At 30.7% G+C, this 21,135-nt stretch overlaps 1 protein-coding gene and 1 non-coding gene across 2 annotated transcripts; both read left to right on the forward strand.

Annotated features, from left to right (window-relative positions):
• The first annotated feature begins 517 nt into the window (after positions 1–517).
• Positions 518–982, forward strand: LOC132939284 (protein FAM200C-like). The gene has a single exon (XM_061006374.1). It carries the CDS (start codon positions 518–520, stop codon positions 980–982), a length of 465 nt encoding a protein of 154 aa, XP_060862357.1.
• A 19,751-nt stretch (positions 983–20,733) lies between these two features.
• On the forward strand, positions 20,734–20,852 carry LOC132937678 (5S ribosomal RNA). Its single transcript, XR_009663778.1, has one exon. It is a non-coding gene; the product is annotated as a 5S ribosomal RNA (ribosomal RNA).
• Positions 20,853–21,135: the final 283 nt, after the last annotated feature.

The raw sequence follows: 21,135 nt of genomic DNA on the forward strand, positions 1-21,135 counted from the left end.
ACGTTGTACATGGTGCGACCTAAAAAATAATACATACTTGATAATCCATATAATAACTGTCAGTCACTAATAGGTGTTATGTTGAGCAATGCACAGTAACTTATCTTTGATTGTTGACAAATTTATTATCTTAATTATTTTAGCGATTGTGCGTGGACATTATATTTTATTATTTAGGTACCTATATTAACCTGCAACCTTTTAGTACACCGTTCGATTTGACTCGAGTATGTTGTATTAGTTTTCGTAATTATACTCGTAATATTCAGTCGGTTAATAACGTGATTTTTTAAAAATTTTTCATAAAGTTATATTTTCCAAAAATGTCGGATGCAAAAAGAAAATGCCGTAAATATAATACGACATATTTAAAGTTCGGATTTGTTCCATCGCAATCCAATTTGCAAAAAGTTCATCCTGACAAACAAAATAAAGATTTGTCGTTTTTCACAAACATTAGGGACAAGTTTCTGAAGGCACCATCGGTCTCGGGCTTATTCGCAAACTCATCAAAACAATGCGATATGATGGTTTGATTTCTTCTTACTATGTATCAAAATTGATCGCAAAATCGGGAAAAGCCCATACCACAGGAGAAGAGTTAATACTTCCAGCTGTCAAAGAAATTTTAGAAACGGTTTTACACCATTCAGCCTCACACAGTGTAATCAAAAAAAGTCCCATTAAGCAACGATACTATGTGCGACGGCGAACCGACGAAATGGCGGAAGACGTTGAAATTTCATTATGCGAACTTCTAGTATCCACCGAATTTTCACTTCAAATCGACGAATCAACATTGCCGAATAATGAGGCTTTACTATTGGCATACGTCCGGTTTGTAAAGGAAGGAAAAATCGTTCAAGAAATGCTTTTTGCAAGAACCTTGATTACTGATACTAAAGGTGAATCTATTTTCAATATAGTCAAAGACTTTTTTAAAGAAAAAGATTGCAGTATGTTTGAATTAAATGATTTTTAAACTGTATATACATCGCACCTCTACAGTTATAGAACAAGACGCTAAAATTGATGAATTTTGAGTTATGACTACTTTAAAATAGTAAAAAATGTGCTCTATAACTCAAGAATAATGCCACATTCGATATCGTTTTTCATTTCGCCACCAAAACTATGTGTGTGAGTATACTCAAAAACTCGATTATTCAATTTTTAGCTAATTTTAAAAGCAATATAGTCATTTTACACTGCTGCATTATACGTTTTTTAATTTAGCCTGTCACTGAAATTAAAATTCAAGTCTGCCTTAATTAATTCGATTTGTAGCGTTTTTGCGTTATATAAAAACTCATTTTCGTGTGATATTTTCAGTGGAAAATAACAATATTTTGAGTTGTGGTGGTATAGAATTTCATAATTTGTGATATTGCAGCCGTAGTATATGAAATACGTCAGTCTTGTATATTATCAAATAGAAATGTTTTACCACCGGTATGTCTCAAAATATGTCAATTTTTCATTCACTAAAAACATTTTAAAAGGCCATAAGTCTAATTTATGGGGTTTGAGAGAGCGTATACCTATTTCATAATATTTGAAAAACAATCATATTATATTTTAAAGCATGATATTCGTAAGTATTTAAATGTTTTATTTCAAGTTCATATTATAGGTAGGTAAAGAACTCTTAGTGAAATATTTGAGCTTTAAATTTAAAATAGCTCGGTCTCTGAACTATAAATTTTGAGTTGTGGGCTGTCTTGTTCTAGCGAGGTGTGATTGTGTGAATAATCTTTAAACGATTTTTTGTTCGAATACATTTTTGTTCAAAATTTAAAAAAAAATTATTTTATTGTATATTTTAAATTTTTACTGTATTGTAAAAAAAAAACAACGTTCAGTATACTTCAGTGAATTATTAATAAAATATTTACTGTTAATATTTATTTCCCATCATCTACTAGCGTGACAATATGTTAACCACGCGACCAATGTACAGTTAAGTAAAAAAATGTTTTTTATAAAATATGTTTATCGTTAATTTAAAAATTTTAATTGTACGCAATTCCTTTATAAACGGCCATGATATTCTGATTACTATTTTTATACGACAATACTTGTAGTTCTTTCTTCGTGTTTTTTTTTTTTCGGGTACTCAGCTTAGTTTTTTTTTTTTGAAATTCTGCCTCATACAAAATTTAATTATGCCCAGTTTTTCGTTCTGTCATTTTGCAACAAAGTTATGCTTTTATATGCACCTGGATCTTCCAGCATTGTGTTGTAGTCGTATACATAACGGTATTATGTTAAATGCGTATTGTATAAATTATATCAATTTGAAAATTACCTATTCAAACGATGACTATGCCCAGATTATTCACTGTTAGTGTGTAGTGCTTTCCTGCATTACAAATTCAACCCATCGAACTGTTGACCATAATTCTGTTAAATATAACGGGGGAGGGGGTCGAACTTGGGGGTTCTGTCCTCGGAGTCTCTCTGATGACTGATTTCCCTGCAGTGCGACATATTATGTAATTTCGATGTAATCTAGAAATGTGTGTTCCCTTTCATCGTGCGTAAACACAGTTTTAAGCTATCTCCAACGTGCTCCAATGCAATCCAAACAAATGATAAATAGTAAATATACATTTACTAATTACTACCTGCAGGGTTCATGCAACAATTTGTAAATTCATGTATTAATATATTTATTCGCATTCGTAATATTCATTCATTATGTAGGTATAGGACAAATGGCCAATGCTGGTAAATGTTGAAAAAGTATAAGTTGAAATTAGAGTCTTCCATAACTGTTATAGTATTGGTACAGTTAATCCTTTCTTTTGGCGATAAATATTTTGAGACTAATGAAAATATACACGCCGGATGCATTGCAGATGAAAAGATATTATTATTGCCAGTTAACAGTAACAATTTCAAAATCAGTTGAAATTTCGAGATCAACATAGGTATTGTCTTTAAATTTATAATATTGTATTATATCCTCAAGCAAAATCTTTAAGCGTAGGTACTGTAAACATGAATGTATATTATTCAGTTCGATTTGTCGTCTTATTTAAGGGTAAACACTATAAAGGTAAACATATTTTATTTTATCTTTTAATAGGTCCGCGAATTGTATATTTGTGTACAGTTGTTTGAACAAGTTAGGGCAGTACCTATTGTATAATATTATATTCCGTCTGCAAGCCGAAATTCTGATTTTCTCAAGCACGAACAATTTTGAACCATTGTAAAAATAATTATTCTTTTTTTATCTCCGTATACATTTTTAATTAAAAAATAATCATTACGCTTGACTTAATGCTGAACAATAATTAAATTAACGATTAGAATAATATACAAGTAGGAATATTCCATGTAAACATAATAATCGGAAAGTATTCGGACGAAAATGTATTCGAGCAAAAGTGCATCCGGACATGTTTCGAGCACTGTTATTACTTATTATACATTTTCGAACACTATTTTTTGTATTCAAACATTTTTCTTTCAAACGCATTCTTTTCGATCACAATATGACCCATCCACATGATGGTAGGAATGTGTTGGGCACTTATTGCATAACACGCATCGTCACAAAGGATTTTCATGAAAGAGATCCGATCGATTCCAGATGGTATAATATTGTATTGTACAAGTGTGGGTCTTATACCCTCAAGACTGCACTGCAGGATGACCACATGTTATTGAGGGCAGGCGTTATTGTAAGATGCAGTTAAGGACACTAATAATTTTTCGGTTTACTCGACGACTGTGTGTGTGTGTGTGTGTGTGTGTGATGGAAAAATAAATAAAATATGAAGAAGTGACTATTTGTTGCGTACTAGCAATAATATAATAATATGTAAAAAAAGAAAAATAAATAAATATTATCTGAAAACATCTATTAATCTGTATTGGTATTAAAATTGACTTAATATTTCAGAGATGTTGATTGTTGGTATCTACCTATAGTGTCCCCGATTAATATGTCATTGTTTACGTCTTGTAACTAGATCGCGGATTGTTACCTATGCAATAAAATAGTCGAAGTATTGAAATATTAATAATTATGTTTTTTCCTGAATATTCAACAAAACGGTTTTTATCCGACGTTGGCCTTAGATTCCGGGCGGAGCGATGAATGTATAGATTTCACAATGATGTGTGTATTTAAATTTTTTTTTATGTTTTTATTTTCATGTTTGTCATCGCCGTTTACTGTTTAGGACGGTAAAATTGCCGGTGCACCGTAACTCCGCACGGATCTTCGCCATTTTATAATATATCACCTTAACTCCGCATACAGGGTTTTTTTTTAACACACTAACTCCGCACACGGTATAAAATATATCGTATTTATAATTGTATTAATTTATTTATTTTAAATACAATATAATATTATGTTATTAAAATTAAATAAAAATAATATTTTAGAATAAAAAGGTTCATGCATATCAATTATTATATAAGATCAATCTATAAATAGTATAAAAATGATAATAATAAAGACATTGTCGTCGTCGGTAAAACAAAATAAAATATTTAACGTAAATTAAAATTAAACTGCATTAAATGAAGCTAAACTCTTTACAAAATTATACCTATCAATTTGGTTGTCGTTATACAACTTTCAAAATGTTTTGAAATTTTTTGAGCTGTTTACAAACATATTCAGTTTCCAATTTTTTAGTTTTTTAGTTTTTTTTTCCATAAATATCAATAAAATTGTATTTGTTGGGTGAAAAAGCGTGAATATTTAATGCAACGCTCCTGATATATTGTTACAATAGCAGTTGAAAAATATTAAAAACACATAGGCACAATTTTTTTATAAGCATTTAAAGTTCGAATTTTGACAACATTTATCAAATTTATAATGTAACGATTATTTTGTAGTAAATTTATAAAATGTTCAACTTTTATACCTAAGGAATGAAAATTTAAAACAAGGCTCCACGTAAATAGGTTATGTATAAATTACTTTATTCACAATAATATCATCAAATATATTTGGTAATATCATAGGCTGACTGACCGTTTTCGCTCAGAATCGTTTTTCGTATTCAATGATATTATATCATTGAATTCAAATTTAATACTATCCGGTACAGTGAATCACTTGTAACCTACTGAACAACAGAGCGACATACACTTACCCACTTTTTTCGACATTGGATTCACCTGTAAATTAACATCGAACGATTTTTTTATGTTGTTGTAATTCCAACCGTAAATACTTGACATTTCCACCAAAAGTTTATTTTATCATTTTCTATACACTTTAAGATTTTCAAAATATGTTGACTCGTTTTGAGCTATTTTTAGTCATTTGAATAAAAATTGTTTCATTGGGTCAAAAAGTTTGAAAATTTAATACGAGGTTCCTGTATAAATATCTGCAATCGCCACCGATTTTCTTCGACTTTCTATTTAATTTATAAATTATAAGAAATATATATAGCTTATACCATAGTATATAGTTACGTACTTTTAAATGATTTACTTTAAAATGTATTTTTTTTTTATACAATTATTTGTTTGCTTAAAACAGCGAATACATTTTGGGCGGTGTAGCTGCAGGGTGCAAACACCACTCTATAACACGAATTCTATTAGTGAAGGTCGGAAGAAAATCCTTACAATAAAGCCAGATCAAACGATGGTTTAAAAATATATAACAATGTGGGAGCCACGGGTCTGTGAGTTCGGTGGCCCAATGATTGTTTGGATACATCTTCGACTTGGTTTCTAAATGTATACCTAAGTGACACGAATGTTAACAAGTATACGTGATCAGTATACGCGACATCGGGATTACAATTTCCGCAGGGGGCTACAAAAGAATATTTAACGCTCGAGTACTCGTGAGATTTTATTATTATGAAAAAATGTTAAAAATACAGTCGATTCGCGATAGCGTGAAGTCGGACGAAGACAAAGAATCGCTTCAACGTGCTATATTATATTGTATTGCTCGAGATTGCATTAACTCGGATTTAACCTCTGGGGGATTAAAATAGAGAAAAAAAACCAATTGTCATGTTTTTCGAGTAAATATTTCGATTAGACTGTATTTGCGATAAACGTGACGTCCCAACGTTTTCGTACGGTCCACAAAGTTCTGCAGTGCGTTTAATAATATTATCATATCGTATTTTACGCACCTACCTATCCGTTCAAATAGTTCATATTATCATAGGCCTACAATGAACGAATGGACAGCGCTTAGAGAGAGAGAAGTCAGGGGTACGATATAGAGTGAGCGAGAAAAGAAACAATAGGTATTAGTAAAATGTATGAAGTTCCTCATGCGGGATTTATGCGGGCTCCTTCTCTACTTTATGTTCTTTCTCTCTCAGTTAGGTGTGTATGGTTATAATATGATCACCTAGCATTGATGGCAGGGTGGCGTGGAATGCGCTGTCCATTAGTTAATAGGTCTATATGGTTCATATTATATACAGTGTTATTCACCAACCAACATAGTCAGTGCTCGGATCACCGTTTTCTTCAATAACGCAGTTATTTAAAATATCGTTTTTGGAATATTTAAAAATACCTACTTAAGGACGATATTTTCAAATTCTTAAGATTTTTGTACTACCTTTAAATCACCGGACCAATCGACGATGTGCGCACGCGTATAATATCCATATATTATTATCATTGTACAAACACAAAATTAATGCATTATACTTTAATGTGTTATAAAATTTAAAAAGCATAAAAAATCTTTCAAGGTTAAAATAATTTAAAATAAAGATATATATTGTTACAACTATTATTAACGTAAGTAACGATTATTAAGTATGAACGTGTAAAGTATTTATAAAACTATAATTATTAAGAAAAAACGAGCATATTATTGTGTTCTATACGTAATTAATATTTATATTTATTATGGGATTTGTTAGGTATACTTATATTATGTCGTGGTGATCGTAGTTTTTCATCCATTTATTTATTCAAACAATTTTTAGAGCAAAAGTTTTAATAATTTTTTTTGTTGAGAACTTTAGACGGTAAAATTATCTATACAATACCTAATATACGAAAATATGCAATAAAATGTTTACAAAATGCCAAGCCATGCAGTTACGGAGGTCTTGCGTCGGTCTTAACTTGTGTGAAATAAACAAATTAAACATTTTTAAAACAAAACAACTGTACCTACCAATTAAACTACTAATCAAAAAATGTATTACTACAAATTATATTAGGTACCTAATACAATTTTAAAATTATTAAGGAACGAGAAAAGGAACTATACTTCACTTTTTAAAGGAACTTTCCAAGTGCACTGTTATACATTTATAAAACTGTTTGGAATCACGAAAACATTTAAATATAATATAATCGTATCTGGGAAAAGATAAAATTCACCTCCTTCCCGCCACGCGGCACACGTTTATTGTGTATAATTAGATTATAGATATATCTAGACATACCACGCATACAAGTATAAGAACTGCAGGTGTCTGTTTAGGGTCTAAAATTCTAAGATTCCAAACCTTTTTTTTATATTTTATCCTCGTGTTGGGATTTTCACACATTTTATTAGACACCAGATTGTCCGTGTTCGTAACCACCCGTGTTTGAATGTCAACAGCTATCGGTCATCGCCGCGATGTAAATCGATACCTGACTGGTCAATACACCTTGGACGATACTCCGACCTGTTGCTCGTCTTGTGCTTGCGTTGTGTGTAAAAAAACGTCAGCAAGCCGTGTTTGACCTATACACGCAACATTTCCAAGTTATTATTATGCACAATTATATCATGAAATATACTCGAGAGATAACACACTTAGGTATTATAGTGATAAGAGACAACAATATTACACACCTGAAGAATTCCGCAACACACTTATTGTCCATAGTGCCGTGGCCGGGCGGATGAGAGTCCCTGCAGCAGGCCTAGATACACTCAATATCGTATGCGATTTAATTGAAAATGTTTGAAATTAATGTCGTGTGAATAGAATTCATGTTGTCGAGCGAGGTGAGAAAATATTTTTTTAGAAATCGGAAAAAAAAAGGGTGGGTTGGTACTTTTGTTAACAACGCATGTGCTCATAAAAATGCCTGTTAGTGTGAGTGTGTGTGTGTGTGTGTGTGTGTGTGTGTGTGTGTAGGTGTGCGTATGTGTAAATACCTATAATACTATATCCGGTTACATAATAATATGCTTGTGCTTGCGGTACAATGCTCTCGCAATTCGCATTATGTGTATATAAATAAGGTAAGTCGGTATTAAAACTAGCGATCGTTTTATAAGCTCTCCGCCGGGAAGTCTGTCTAGCCGTATCGGTACCCCAGCTACAAACATATGTATAATGCACACACACACACACACACACACACACACACACACACACAATACAATAGAGCATAATAATAAAAAATAATAATATACACTATGTACATAATATATAAATGTGTGTGTGTGTGTGTGTGTGTGTGTAATATTGTATGGCAAATATTATCGTTTTCGTACACAGCGAATATTATAATATATATTATATATAATAACCGGAACAGTGCTTTCAGCTGTGGTATATCCCTCGGGGTGGAATATACTACCTATAGGTAATATTATTTTATTCATAATAATTTTTTTTCTTCCGTTTGTTTTACTCGTAGGTATAATAATATGTTATGTCGAGTGCTGCGCGCGCCTAGACATTATTTTTTATTTTGAATTTACGATACACCGCGACATGATGCCAGTCACTGCCGTTTATACGATAGTGATGTACCTACGTCTTGTACCCACGTGTATATTGTACACAGACTGTGACAGAAAGACCTGGCTGATGAAAACAAACAATTTGATGCTATAGTTATAAAAACGTATGACAAAGAGTAGGTAATGACGGTGGTATGTGGATAATGAATAATTTAAGAAAAATATTAATATACACTTATTTCGGGTCGAAAAGATTATTTTTAATAAAATTATTATACGTTTGGAATTAATTTACTCCAAAAAATATTCATACAGTCGCGGCTCTCGATGATTCAAACCTTCGATAGTTCGAAACTTTCGGTAATTCGAAGTGATTGCTCCGTTCCCTTACAGATCTCGCGGTAATTCGAATGAAAACTACCTATGATGCATTTATAAGTAGGTACATTTTAGGGAAAACTATAGTAGCAGTTACACACGATTCGAAGTTCGCCGCTCACAATAATTCTAAGTGTATTCATCAAAATGTATTTCTTATAATCTTATCGATAATAATTTACCTTACAATTGTGTATACGTTTAGCTTATTATTTACAATAACTATCGATTTATCATCGTAGCTAGGTACGAAATTCTTTTTCATAACTCAGTAATTCAAATTGTTTTTTTACCCTCTTGATATTTCCTGAGAAATTCGAACTCTCAGTAATTCGAAATTTTCCATAAGTCCCGACAGCTTTGAATTATCGAAAGTCGACTGTATTTTAAACAATTTTAAAAAATAAGCTACTTGACTTAAATAAACGATTTTGCCATCAAAATATCCCTAAAAATTATATTTAAAAATTGGATATTTTTGATTAAAAAAAAAAAAGTATATTGTACTTGTAACGCAAATGTCTATAAATTAATTAAAAAAAAAAAGCTAAATATTGATTAGAACAAAAGTTATTTAATTTGTCAGGTATTTTCGTATAGTACCATATTATATATATTTAATAAACGCTCTTTTAATATAATATAAAAAAAAGCGGGTAAGTGAATGTCCCACTGCTGTACAGTAGGTTACAAGTGGGTCAATGTATAATGGATTGTATTGAACTTGAATTCAATCATATAATATCATTGTATAAGAAAAACGATTCTGAGCGGAGACGGTTAGTCAGTCTGGATATTTTATATTCTTATTATTTATTATATCCTGTAAGTCGAATTAATATTATAATATTTTGATTTTTATTCGTTGCTACGGTGATAGACAAAGCGTTAGAAATTAAAATCCAATTTTTAGCGGTTTTTCGTAATTGGTCGGTATAGTTATTCCCGTGGTATTAAATGACTATTGAGAAAATCGAAAAATGACCCGTCTGAAGTACCATCTTGATACAATTTTAAATATAAATATAAGATACTATATGTTATTGTCAAAGCACTCCTTCCGGTGGAAATTTTGTATACAGAATAAAAAATAAAAAAAAAATAAACACCATTGTAAAACCACTATAGCTTTCTCGTTCCGCTCAGAATCTAAAAGGTTTGGCGTACTTTAACTAAACCGTTATGACGTTATCACGCCTACGACGATTTCAGTATATTATTATATTATATATTATGTAATACAAAATGGATTTTATTTTTAAAAATCCTCACCCCTTAAAAGTCTACTGTACACTGCAGGTCAATGTAATATTATTACGAAATCGTACATTTTTTTATATCATATATTATGACATTGTATAGAACATTGAATTTCAACGGGAAAAAACCCGGGTTTTTTCCGGAAAACCTTTTTTTTTCGGAAATTTTGATCCCCACAATTATTTCATAGATTTTTACAATATATTCTATACGATTATTAATTGTATGGAGTAAAATACGATCGACAAATAATCCTAAATTACGCATTGTAAAAATATTATGGTTTAGTGTATATTATATGTATTTAAAAAAAAAATTAATTTTAATATGCAAACTCTGAACTTTTACAGACCATACCTAAAGCTTAATTTTCCGGATGTACACGCAATTATTTGATTTCAACGTGTTCTGCAGAGCTCGTCTACCTATTGCATTTATACAAATATTTTGCGTGTATCGTACTATACCTTATTAATACCTAGTATGACGTAATAATTACTAGGGCACTTCATTAAAACACCTAAAAATCTGCAATAAAGTCTCAAAAAATCAGACTATACCTAAAGCTTAATTTTCCGGATGTACACGCAATTATTTGATTTCAACGTGTTCTGCAGAGCTCGTCTATTGCATTTATAAAAATATTTGCGTGTATCGTACTATACCTTATTAATACCTAGTATGACGTAATAATTACTAGGGCACTTCATTAAAACACCTAAAAATCTGCAATAAAGTCTCAAAAAATCTGAAACTATGCAAACATTAAACTTCTATAGATTATACCTATAATCGAATTTTCCTGATGTACGCGCAATTATTTGATTTCGACGGGTTCTGCAGAGCTCGTCTATTGCATTTATAAAAATATTTTGCACCTACCGTATAATACCTATACCTATTATAAAATATAATTACTATAGGGCTCCGCCCTAAAACACCTTAAAACCCGCAATAAAGTCTCAACAAACGCACTATAAATATACTAATAATATTCAAAGTTTAAACATTACTAAAATCTGCGAGGAGTGTAATATAAAGAAATTATTAATGAAATATAACTCGTAAGAATATTTATAAAACGGAAACATGAAAATAATATTCATTAAATGTGTTGTAATAATATTTGGTCGACGGAAGTTGTTAAAAATATTGAATGGAGTATAACGAAAAAGGAGAAAAGACTTAAGAAGCATATAAAAAATATAAAAATAAAGATAAATAAAATTGTCAAAAGAATGCAAAACATTTTTTTTAGTTGGTATATAAATTACTGTGTGTGGTGATTACATAAAGTATGAATTATGATTATTTGTTTGGCTTTGCGAAACTATGTCACTGAATATGAACTAAGACGGATACGTTTTCCTATTATAGAAACGCATCTGCCCTGATATTATTTAAATATTATAATTTCCGACTTCATTATACCTACCGTTGTTTTACACGGTCGTTAGATATACGTCCATTGTGCATAAACGAGTATTATATTATATATTATTATCTTAGAGTATCATATTATATAGGACACATAGAGCTACGGTAGACGCCAGACGGTCTCCAAGTACAGAGTTGATACGTAATTAGGGTTCTGAATTTGAAATATTTCAATGAAATTATGAAAAATATTTTCTCTTCTTTTAAACGTGTTTGGTTGTAGACGATTAGAAATAATATATTGATTACACACTTAGAAATAAAGAGAAACATATTTTTTTGTTGATTTATTATTTCATGTTCGTATATTCTATATGTAGTGCTGAACAATATTTCTAGCATTATTTTGAGAGTAAAAACATTTTTTTTTATGAGTCTTAAAATATCGTTGTATGCGGACCGTCAGCGATCCAAACAATAATGGTTTGAAATAAAGTTGAAGTCAATTTCAACCAGTAAACGAAATAAGTATATATTTTTAGTAATTATTAAGTGTACAAAAGCCGTTTATGTGTGTGTGTGTGTGACTGATAGTGATGTGATCATGTGAAGGTGCTCTGGACTCTTTTATTTAATACTTAGATCATATTTTGTATATTGTAAAAGGTCACGACTATTATAAGAGTGGTTTATGTCTATATACATTGTGAACATAATATAATATAATTATAATATAGTACAATATGCATTCGCAGAGCCATGGCTCTCAACAATATGTTATGATGTTGAGTTGGCTTATGAGTTTGGAACTTCAGAGTTAAAAGGCAATGTTTAAATTTGTTATATTATAGATTTGTTAAACAACTTATAAATGATATGTAAATATGTTGCAAATATTTTCTTTGTTTCATACAACAAACAAACTTTTAAAAATGTTCACTTGTAATTTGACGACTATAAACTTTTAGATAGAATAAACATTTTATTTTTCATGGAAATGAAATATTTTGTGGAATTTCCATGAAATCGTACGACCCTATGGCCTATACATAATAATATAAAAATTAGAGATGTGAGTGCTGTAAATTTAACAGGTAAATTTTTTTCCGGTAAACGAATTTACCGTTAATTTTACCATTTTTTTAACCAGTAAATTATTTTTTACCCGAAAAATTGTGTGTGGGCCCTCTAATCAAATGCAATCAAAAACACGCTTATCCCGAATTGCAAAGAGATATCTTTTATATCAACTGATAGTAAATACCAATACAATAATTATTATGTTGATCATATTTTATATTTTCTCGACACTGCAGCATATAAGTAATAGTGAAAAGTAAATAAACATAAATGTTTTGACTTTTGAACATAAAAATAAATAAAGGAAATTATGTGGTAATTTTGATAAATTAATTTTAATTATTTAATAATTGTGTAAATTATTTAATAATTAATGAAAAATTAAATATTCATAATAAGTGCCGATACGGAACAATAGATCCAATTTTTATTTCATTATTGTTATTGTTAGAAAGAACTAAATTCGTCAAGAATATAACAATAGCAATTACAATCGTATTTACCAATAAAAAGATGGCCCTGGAAACTTTGTTATTCGACCTTAGATTATATTTTACCGTTTTTACCGCTTTATTGGTAAATTTATCGATATTTATTTTCACGTAAATTTTCCGTCTCTATTAATAATGAACACAGGCGTACAGGCGAGTCGCGAATGAGTATATATTTATTATGCATACAAGTACAGTTTCCGGAAACCCGCGGGCCCGTCATTGTGTATAACATTTATATTATATGTATAAGTAAAGCTTTATGTTACAGTCGCGTATAAATTGACGCCCTGGGTAATATAATATAATATCAACACATTATTATAGTTCATTAACGTCTTCGAGCGAAAAGGCTGTACGAAATACCTCTAATACTTTCGTAACTACACTAGCTGTGGTACGGGTTTAAGGTTGTAGCTGTCTCCGAAGTCATCGCAATTACCGCCGCCGCAGGGTAATAGCGCTTTTGCCGAAGATATCACACCGCAATTATACCCAACCTACACACGACACACGTGACACGCATAGTACATATAAAATAATAGTGATGTATAGAGCTGGGAATGTAAAATCGTCTCTATACATCACACATAAAACCGTGAAAAATGCTTTAACGCCCTGAACATTCTAAATAATACACTGAAAAAATGCAAGTAAATTGTTTTTAGGTTTTTAATAAATTGTGTAAAATATGAGTGATAAAAAAAAAGTGATAAAAATAATTTTTCTATAGGCTAAACTTCAGGATTTCTTCGGGTTAAACTTCAACTTGGATTCATTTTAATCTGAAAAAAAAACAATGATTTCCTTATAATTTTTTTAACTATTTTGATAGATTTAAAAATATATAAATCTCTATAAGACTCGCGTTAGCGCGTGTAAAATCTTGAAATAGATATCAAGTTTGAATTTTGGACCCAAAAACTCCAATAATGCCCTAAGAAAACGAATAAAATGACGTTAAAATCAAAAATTGTCAAAAATGCAAAATATGAATTTTCTTAGTCTCATTCAAAAGTACATGTTACGGATTTGTGACCAGGCGAGCATCGTACAGCAACATCAGGAAAAAAATGAAAAGTGCATCAAAATCCCAGCCCTAGTGATATACATACATAGTACTTTTACGATACGAATACAATAATAATATCTTCATAGGGTATAGGCTTAGTATTTATATAGTGTCGTGAAAACGATTTAAACATGTTAAAATGTCGTGATTTACCGTTAAAATTGGACGATGACTTCATTTTTGGTGCATCGCCTTGAAGAAGATTTCGGGGTCGTAATTTATTATGTCAGCGTAATCTCAAGTTTTCCTCTGGTACAGATCAAGTTTGCTGCACATACAAAGCCGTGAGAAATCTCGGTTTTATCAAGGATGAGCTCCGTCTCGAAACATTACCTATATTTCTCAATTTATTGTCAGTCCAATACACGAGTAACGGTCATCAATATATAGTTTACAGTATGGACCCCTTCGAAAATAGGTTTAATTGAATCACTTGAGCGTGTTCAGGGACGAGCTTATTTTACGTTATATTGGCTACATAAACGACCGCGACTTTTTCGCCCTTCCTCGTCAGCACGCTTTGCACCCCTAAAAATATTTCCAAGAAAGCCTTCACTTGGAATGTCTTATTGACTCGCTACTATAATATACTATGGACAGTTTACTTTTCATGTACAAACTCTTAAATGGAATACTTGCTGTCCTGAGCTACTGGACTTTGTACACAATTCGCATGCACCTATCTCGTTATTGCGTTCATCTTTCTCATTAAAAACCCCCTGCACCTTATGTGGATATAATAACCCCATAGATCGTACCTAGCTAATTATTGTACAAATTAATCACCCCGCGATGGGTGCACGCCGAACATGCCTATAATATATTATTAAAAATTCTACGAGCCGACTGCACAACACGTAACTAGAGAGAGGTACTTACTCGTGTATAAGACATACGTCCGTCTATCCTGGCTCGATTTCGGACGATGAACAGACATTGGTTTATATTTTACCCACTAGGAAGTCCGTGTCGGATCGACTACGGTAATTATTGTATGGGATCATAATATTATATTATACTTATGATTTTCATAAATAAATCATGGAATACCTCGTGCCCATAACTGCAGCACTCTATTTTTGCAAAACATTTTCGCGATGTATTTGATACAAAAAAAACAAAAAGCATTTCCAGTGGACATTGTCCATTTATAAATTAGTTGTTTTAACAATTCTCCCGCAATAAACGATCATACAAAAAGCATTTTCAGTGGACATTGCCCATTTATAAATTAGTTGTTTTAACAATTCCCCCGCAATAAACGATCATACATACTTATATTTTGCTTTGAAATTTGTTTGTATTATTAGATGTAATACCTACCTACTTAATTACGTCTATATTATGTTATTTTCTTTGTTACACATTGTATTGTATTAAAAAAAAAATTTTTTTTTTAAATAACTTTTTATATTAAATAAAATGTCCAAAGCCATATATTATTTTGTATTATTATTATTATTATATGTGTATCGTGCTTCTGAGTTTAAATTGTTTTGACCAAAATGAAAAGTTTCCGGCCGTATTTCACCTAAGGGCAGATAATATATAAATATATTATTGTAAATTGCCCACCCATATAGGTAGAGCCGCGGTGGTTCTAAAACTTCTAAACATATAGGTTAGATAGGTATAAGCTTATATATGTATAAGCGGTTCAATTCGGGGTTTCAAATACAGATTAGTTTTTAATTTGAACATTATACGACCACAGTCGTACATTTCATTTATACAATTATACACATTATGCAGCCAATAGCTATATACATGATATCATAACCTGCAGACCACAGCAAAAATATCAGTCGATTAATAATTAATATTTAATATTGTACCTACATTATCTTAAATCATTCCAAACGACATCTCCTATAACAATTACCAGTGAATCACTCTGTTTATTATATACAATAATATTAACGATAAACTCATTTTTTTGTGAGCAGTGTCATCACTCGTCAAATGAAGAAATAATGTATTTCCATAACGTATATTTTTTTGTTAACTGGACATTTAAATATCATAGTGTATACAATTATATACAGTATACCTACCTATATAGGTACACAAGTTATTATATTTTAGGTTTGTAAAATAAAAAAAAGGTGAGTAAGTGTGTGTCACTCTGCTGCACAGTAGGTTACAAGTGGGACACTGTAACGGATGGTGTAAAATTTAAATTTGATGATTACGTATATAATATCATTGTATAAAAAAAAAAACGATTCTGAGCACAGACAAAATATGATATTACTAAGTATATTTGATGATATTATTGTGAATAAAATAATTTATATATAACCTTGTCTTAAATTTTTAACCCTTAGTAATAAAAGTTGAACATTTTATACATTTTTAACTACAAAATAATTATTAAATTTTAAATTTGAATCCAATGTATTTTTAACCTAATATTGTAACAATATATCAGAAGTCTTGTATTACATTTTCACGCTTTTTGGCCCAACAAATAAAATTGCAGTGATATTTAGAGAAAAAAAATTGATTGCCCGTAAACAGCTCAAAACAAGTCAAAATATTTTAAAAATGTTATGGTGTATAGAAAATGAGAATATAAGCATTCAGTCAAATTTTCATGTATCTACAGTTATTCCTTTTTTTAATAACAACAAAATAAGAAAACCGCTACTTGAGAAGTCGAGTGAATATCCAATGTTGTAAAAATATAAACTTTAAACGCTCATAAAAATTTAATTTGACTTTCTTGTAGACATTTTTTTTTTCGATAAAGATAGACTAACTTATGGATAATCTTGTATTACATTTTCAAATCTTAGATTTAAAAAGAAACATTTTTATGAATTTCTAGCTTAAAATTCAAAATTTAAACTTTGAAGATTGTAAAAAAAAATTGTGACCATGTATTTTTAATATTTTTCAACTGATATTGTAACAGTTTATAAAGAGCCAGCCTTGTGTTGTATTTTCAAGCTTTTTTACCCAACAAATAAAATTTTATTGACATTCATAGAGAAAAAATACTAAAAAATTGGAAACTGAAAATGTACATTAACAGTTCAAAACAAAGCAAAATATTTTGAACATTTTATCGTGTATAAAATTCTAATATAAGCTAACAGTGAAAATTTTATGCTTCTACGGTCATTTTTTTTTTGAGTGTGTTACTCAAAAACCAAAATTGATTTTGTCAAAAACCGATTTTGCGTAAAAATTCCTGTTTTTCCTTAATTATTTTGTTTTTTGTTTTTGCTGGCGCTTTTGAAAATTACTGGGAATTTTGATTTTCCCAATGCACCAATTAGATTCACTTTCCCATCGATATTAGATCCTCCCATCCAAGATACTGAAGTTGAAAATCAAAGCATTATTTCAACTACTTATCGTGCACACAGACACAAATAAAAAAAACAGACATCATTGTAAAATCAATACATTCATCGCTCCGCTCAGAATCTAAGAATTATATTTTGTGTGTATTAACAAAATAGGTACTATATGTTTGCCAACTATATTTCGGTATGCCACTGATATGTGCATAAACATATAAGTATTTATGTAAGTAATACTTATATGAATTATACGTTCAAAATATTAATATAATATAACTAATAATTAATGAGTTATTGCTGTGGTTATTTTGATTGACATATTGTATACATATTGAACTTTTTTGTTCGTCGACTTTTTACTTTTTATTTTTTTTTGTATAACATAAATGTGCAGAAATATTTATGTCCACATATATACTATTAATAAGCAAATAAGGAAATTAGACAAATTATACATATATATATATATATATATGGTATAAATAAATCAAGTACCTATAATAATATCATGTATTACGACATAATACAACAATTGTATACAAATTGTGAAATCAAAAATTGATAATAAACATAATAATATCAGATAATATATAACTTATAAGTACATAACACATCTACCTAATTCAAAAACAAAAAGAGATATTCTTTGCGCACGCTGAATAAAAAAATCATTCATCTGATCATCCGGGGTGTTATTTTGTCATACTAAATTTCCAAAATGTAATAATCATGTATAATCAAATTTCCGCTCTGGATATCATCATATTATAATGGTGGGAAAATGGAACGTGTAAAATACTAAAATAGTGCAAATAATTATTAAGTACTTATTTGTATTATTATTTACATATAATACATACCCACCTAACTCTATTACTGCGTATGAATAAATTTGAGTCTAGATTTTAAATGTTTATGCATAATAATTAATAGGTACCTAAATTGTGTATTAACATTCATAAATATTAATTTCGATTTTCAATTAAAATACAAACACCAAACCGTTGTTTGTTAAGCCATACATTTTAAATAATTAAAACGTGTGTATACTTATATAATATAGTCCGTTGTTAATACTTACTTTAATGGTTTCATTTGTGGAATTCCGTCAATGTTTTAATAATTTAATTTAAGGAAAACACAGAAAAATTGTTAAATGGCCATGATAAAAATATAATAATATGTAAAAGTACAATGGATAGTGTGCGACACGAGTCACGAGGTTAAACTCTAAATACACAGCCAATGATAACAATGATTTGTATTCGTTTTTATTTATAATCATATCAACAGACTTTTACAATGTTTAATGAACCATCTATTTTATCATTTATTTACACGCACTAATTAAATATTTGGACACGAGTAGACATATTATTTTTGAATATCGTGAGGTTTTTTATCTTTTGTATCGTTTCAACATTTTATGTAATATTTATTACTTTTTTTTCTTCTCAATATATATTTACTTGTGCCTACTAACTACTTTATGTTTATGTTTTTATTTATACTAGTGATTAGATAAGTGTCTGGTGCAGGCTAGTAAAAATTACAATTTCACTACAACACAATATTATCATATTTATATTTTTAAGCTATACATAATCGATTTGCTTAGAGTGTTATTTACTTTCAAACTATGTACCTTTGCATAGGTGGGTAATGTGAAACATAAGTTTTAATTACGTTCATACAAATTTAGAAAAATATTTTTTAATATATTAGTTAAGTTATGAGTTAATGTTTTTTAATCTCACTATACTATATAGTCAACTAGCCAATTGATTCCAAATGCGACATAATGGCAGGTGTCATTATAATTTTAAATGTATACAGTACCTACTACCTAGGTAGATACATAGTATGTTATGTTTATTATAATGTATTGTAATACAAATTATAATATTATATACGTTTTGATAAACTATAAATCAAAACTCAAGAGTCGCGTAATTTTAATTTTAAATACGTTTTTCCGTGCAAATTATTTCTACACGTTATTATAACAATTTTGTACATTTTTTTCATTACGATTTATTGTTTATCGTTTATTATTATTTCGGAAAAAAAGGATTTGTCGGACCTTGCAGAGTACAAGTTATGTTCTTAGTAGAAACGGTTCTTTATTGTGTCCACCTACGAAAAATGGATGGTAATTTTTTTAACCTAACCTAACCGAATTAAACCATGCGAGTTTTTATTCTCCGTCCCTAATCTCTAACCAACAATTTTTTTTTTTTTTTTTAAGTTATACGTTATCGAAATATAAAAAATTGTATTTATAAATGCCTTTTATTCACGATGTTAAATTCCAGTAGCCAGTATACTTGCCAATGACGAATGATGAAAATGATGTAAATTAAATGATGCGATTGCTTTCGAAACTGACTCGGTGGTATCAGGGTCGCACGTACTATATTATAGCCTCTCGTTTTTCGCGGCGGCGGCGGCGGGCGGCAATAGTTTACCAGTTCGACGGTATCCGCGGTATAGGGTCCTGTTACCTATACTCAGACTCGTTACTGACGTTTTACTTATTTTACTTTTTCGTTTACTTTTCTGCTCACTCGACGGAAATAATATAACCACGTCGCGCCTGATATTATATTCTTATCGTCCATGGTTCGTCTCTTACTTTTGTGACGTCTCTGTGATGTCCACAATGTTCATACTGCAACTGCATAATCCGTTCCGAAAATGCTAAATTGCTAATGAAATTTGAACTTCCTGCCATGTCTACGAAATGAAAGCGGTATTTATTTTTTTTGTACTGATATTTGTAGGTTAAAAAACACTTATAAAGAACCAAGCATTACATTTTTTTTAGAGGCTTTGGCAACTGAGGTCATTGCAACTGTGGGGGAGGGTACAGTAGGTTTTTAACACGTGTGTGTGTTAGCCTAGGCAGAATTTTTTAGGAGGGCAGGTATCTGGGGATGGCGGCCTCTCTCTCCGGACACCGTGACTGCCCGAAAAAAAAAAATGCTGCCCGTAGTCAAGTTCGAACCGGCGACGGTGCGCGTCGCAACCGGCGCCTCGGTCGGATCGACCACTCCCCGTGCCACAGTATTAAATTGTCAAGCCTATAAAAATACTATAAAAATCGCCAACGACAATACCACGTTGAATACACCAGTTCTCGTCCGATCACTGAAGTTAAGCAACGTCGGGCGTAGTTAGTACTTGGATGGGTGACCGCTTGGGAACACTACGTGCCGTTGGTGGGGGACGGAGTGGCTGAGCGGTCTAAGGCGTCGGTTACGATCGATTCCTTGGTCACGGGTGGCATTTTTCTTCGGGCAAGTCACGGTGTCCGGAAAACAAGTGCCGCCATCCCCCACCCGGGCATGGCAGATACCTACGGGTGCCCAATCAAAAACTCTGCCAAACCCAACACACACGTGTCCCCCCCCCCCCCATAAAGACATTAAAATGTACACAACCTATACAGCTAATGGCCATAGATGCCGGGCTTAAGGTCAAAAAAAAAAAAACTATAAAAACCGA

This window comes from Metopolophium dirhodum, chromosome 1 (assembly GCF_019925205.1).
Source record: "Metopolophium dirhodum isolate CAU chromosome 1, ASM1992520v1, whole genome shotgun sequence".
Classification (NCBI taxonomy): domain Eukaryota; kingdom Metazoa; phylum Arthropoda; class Insecta; order Hemiptera; family Aphididae; genus Metopolophium; species Metopolophium dirhodum.

Bases quoted from the DNA above. Each gene is read 5' to 3' on its own strand.
- LOC132939284 (XM_061006374.1), top strand. From the start codon at position 518: ATGCGATATGATGGTTTGATTTCTTCTTACTATGTATCAAAATTGATC.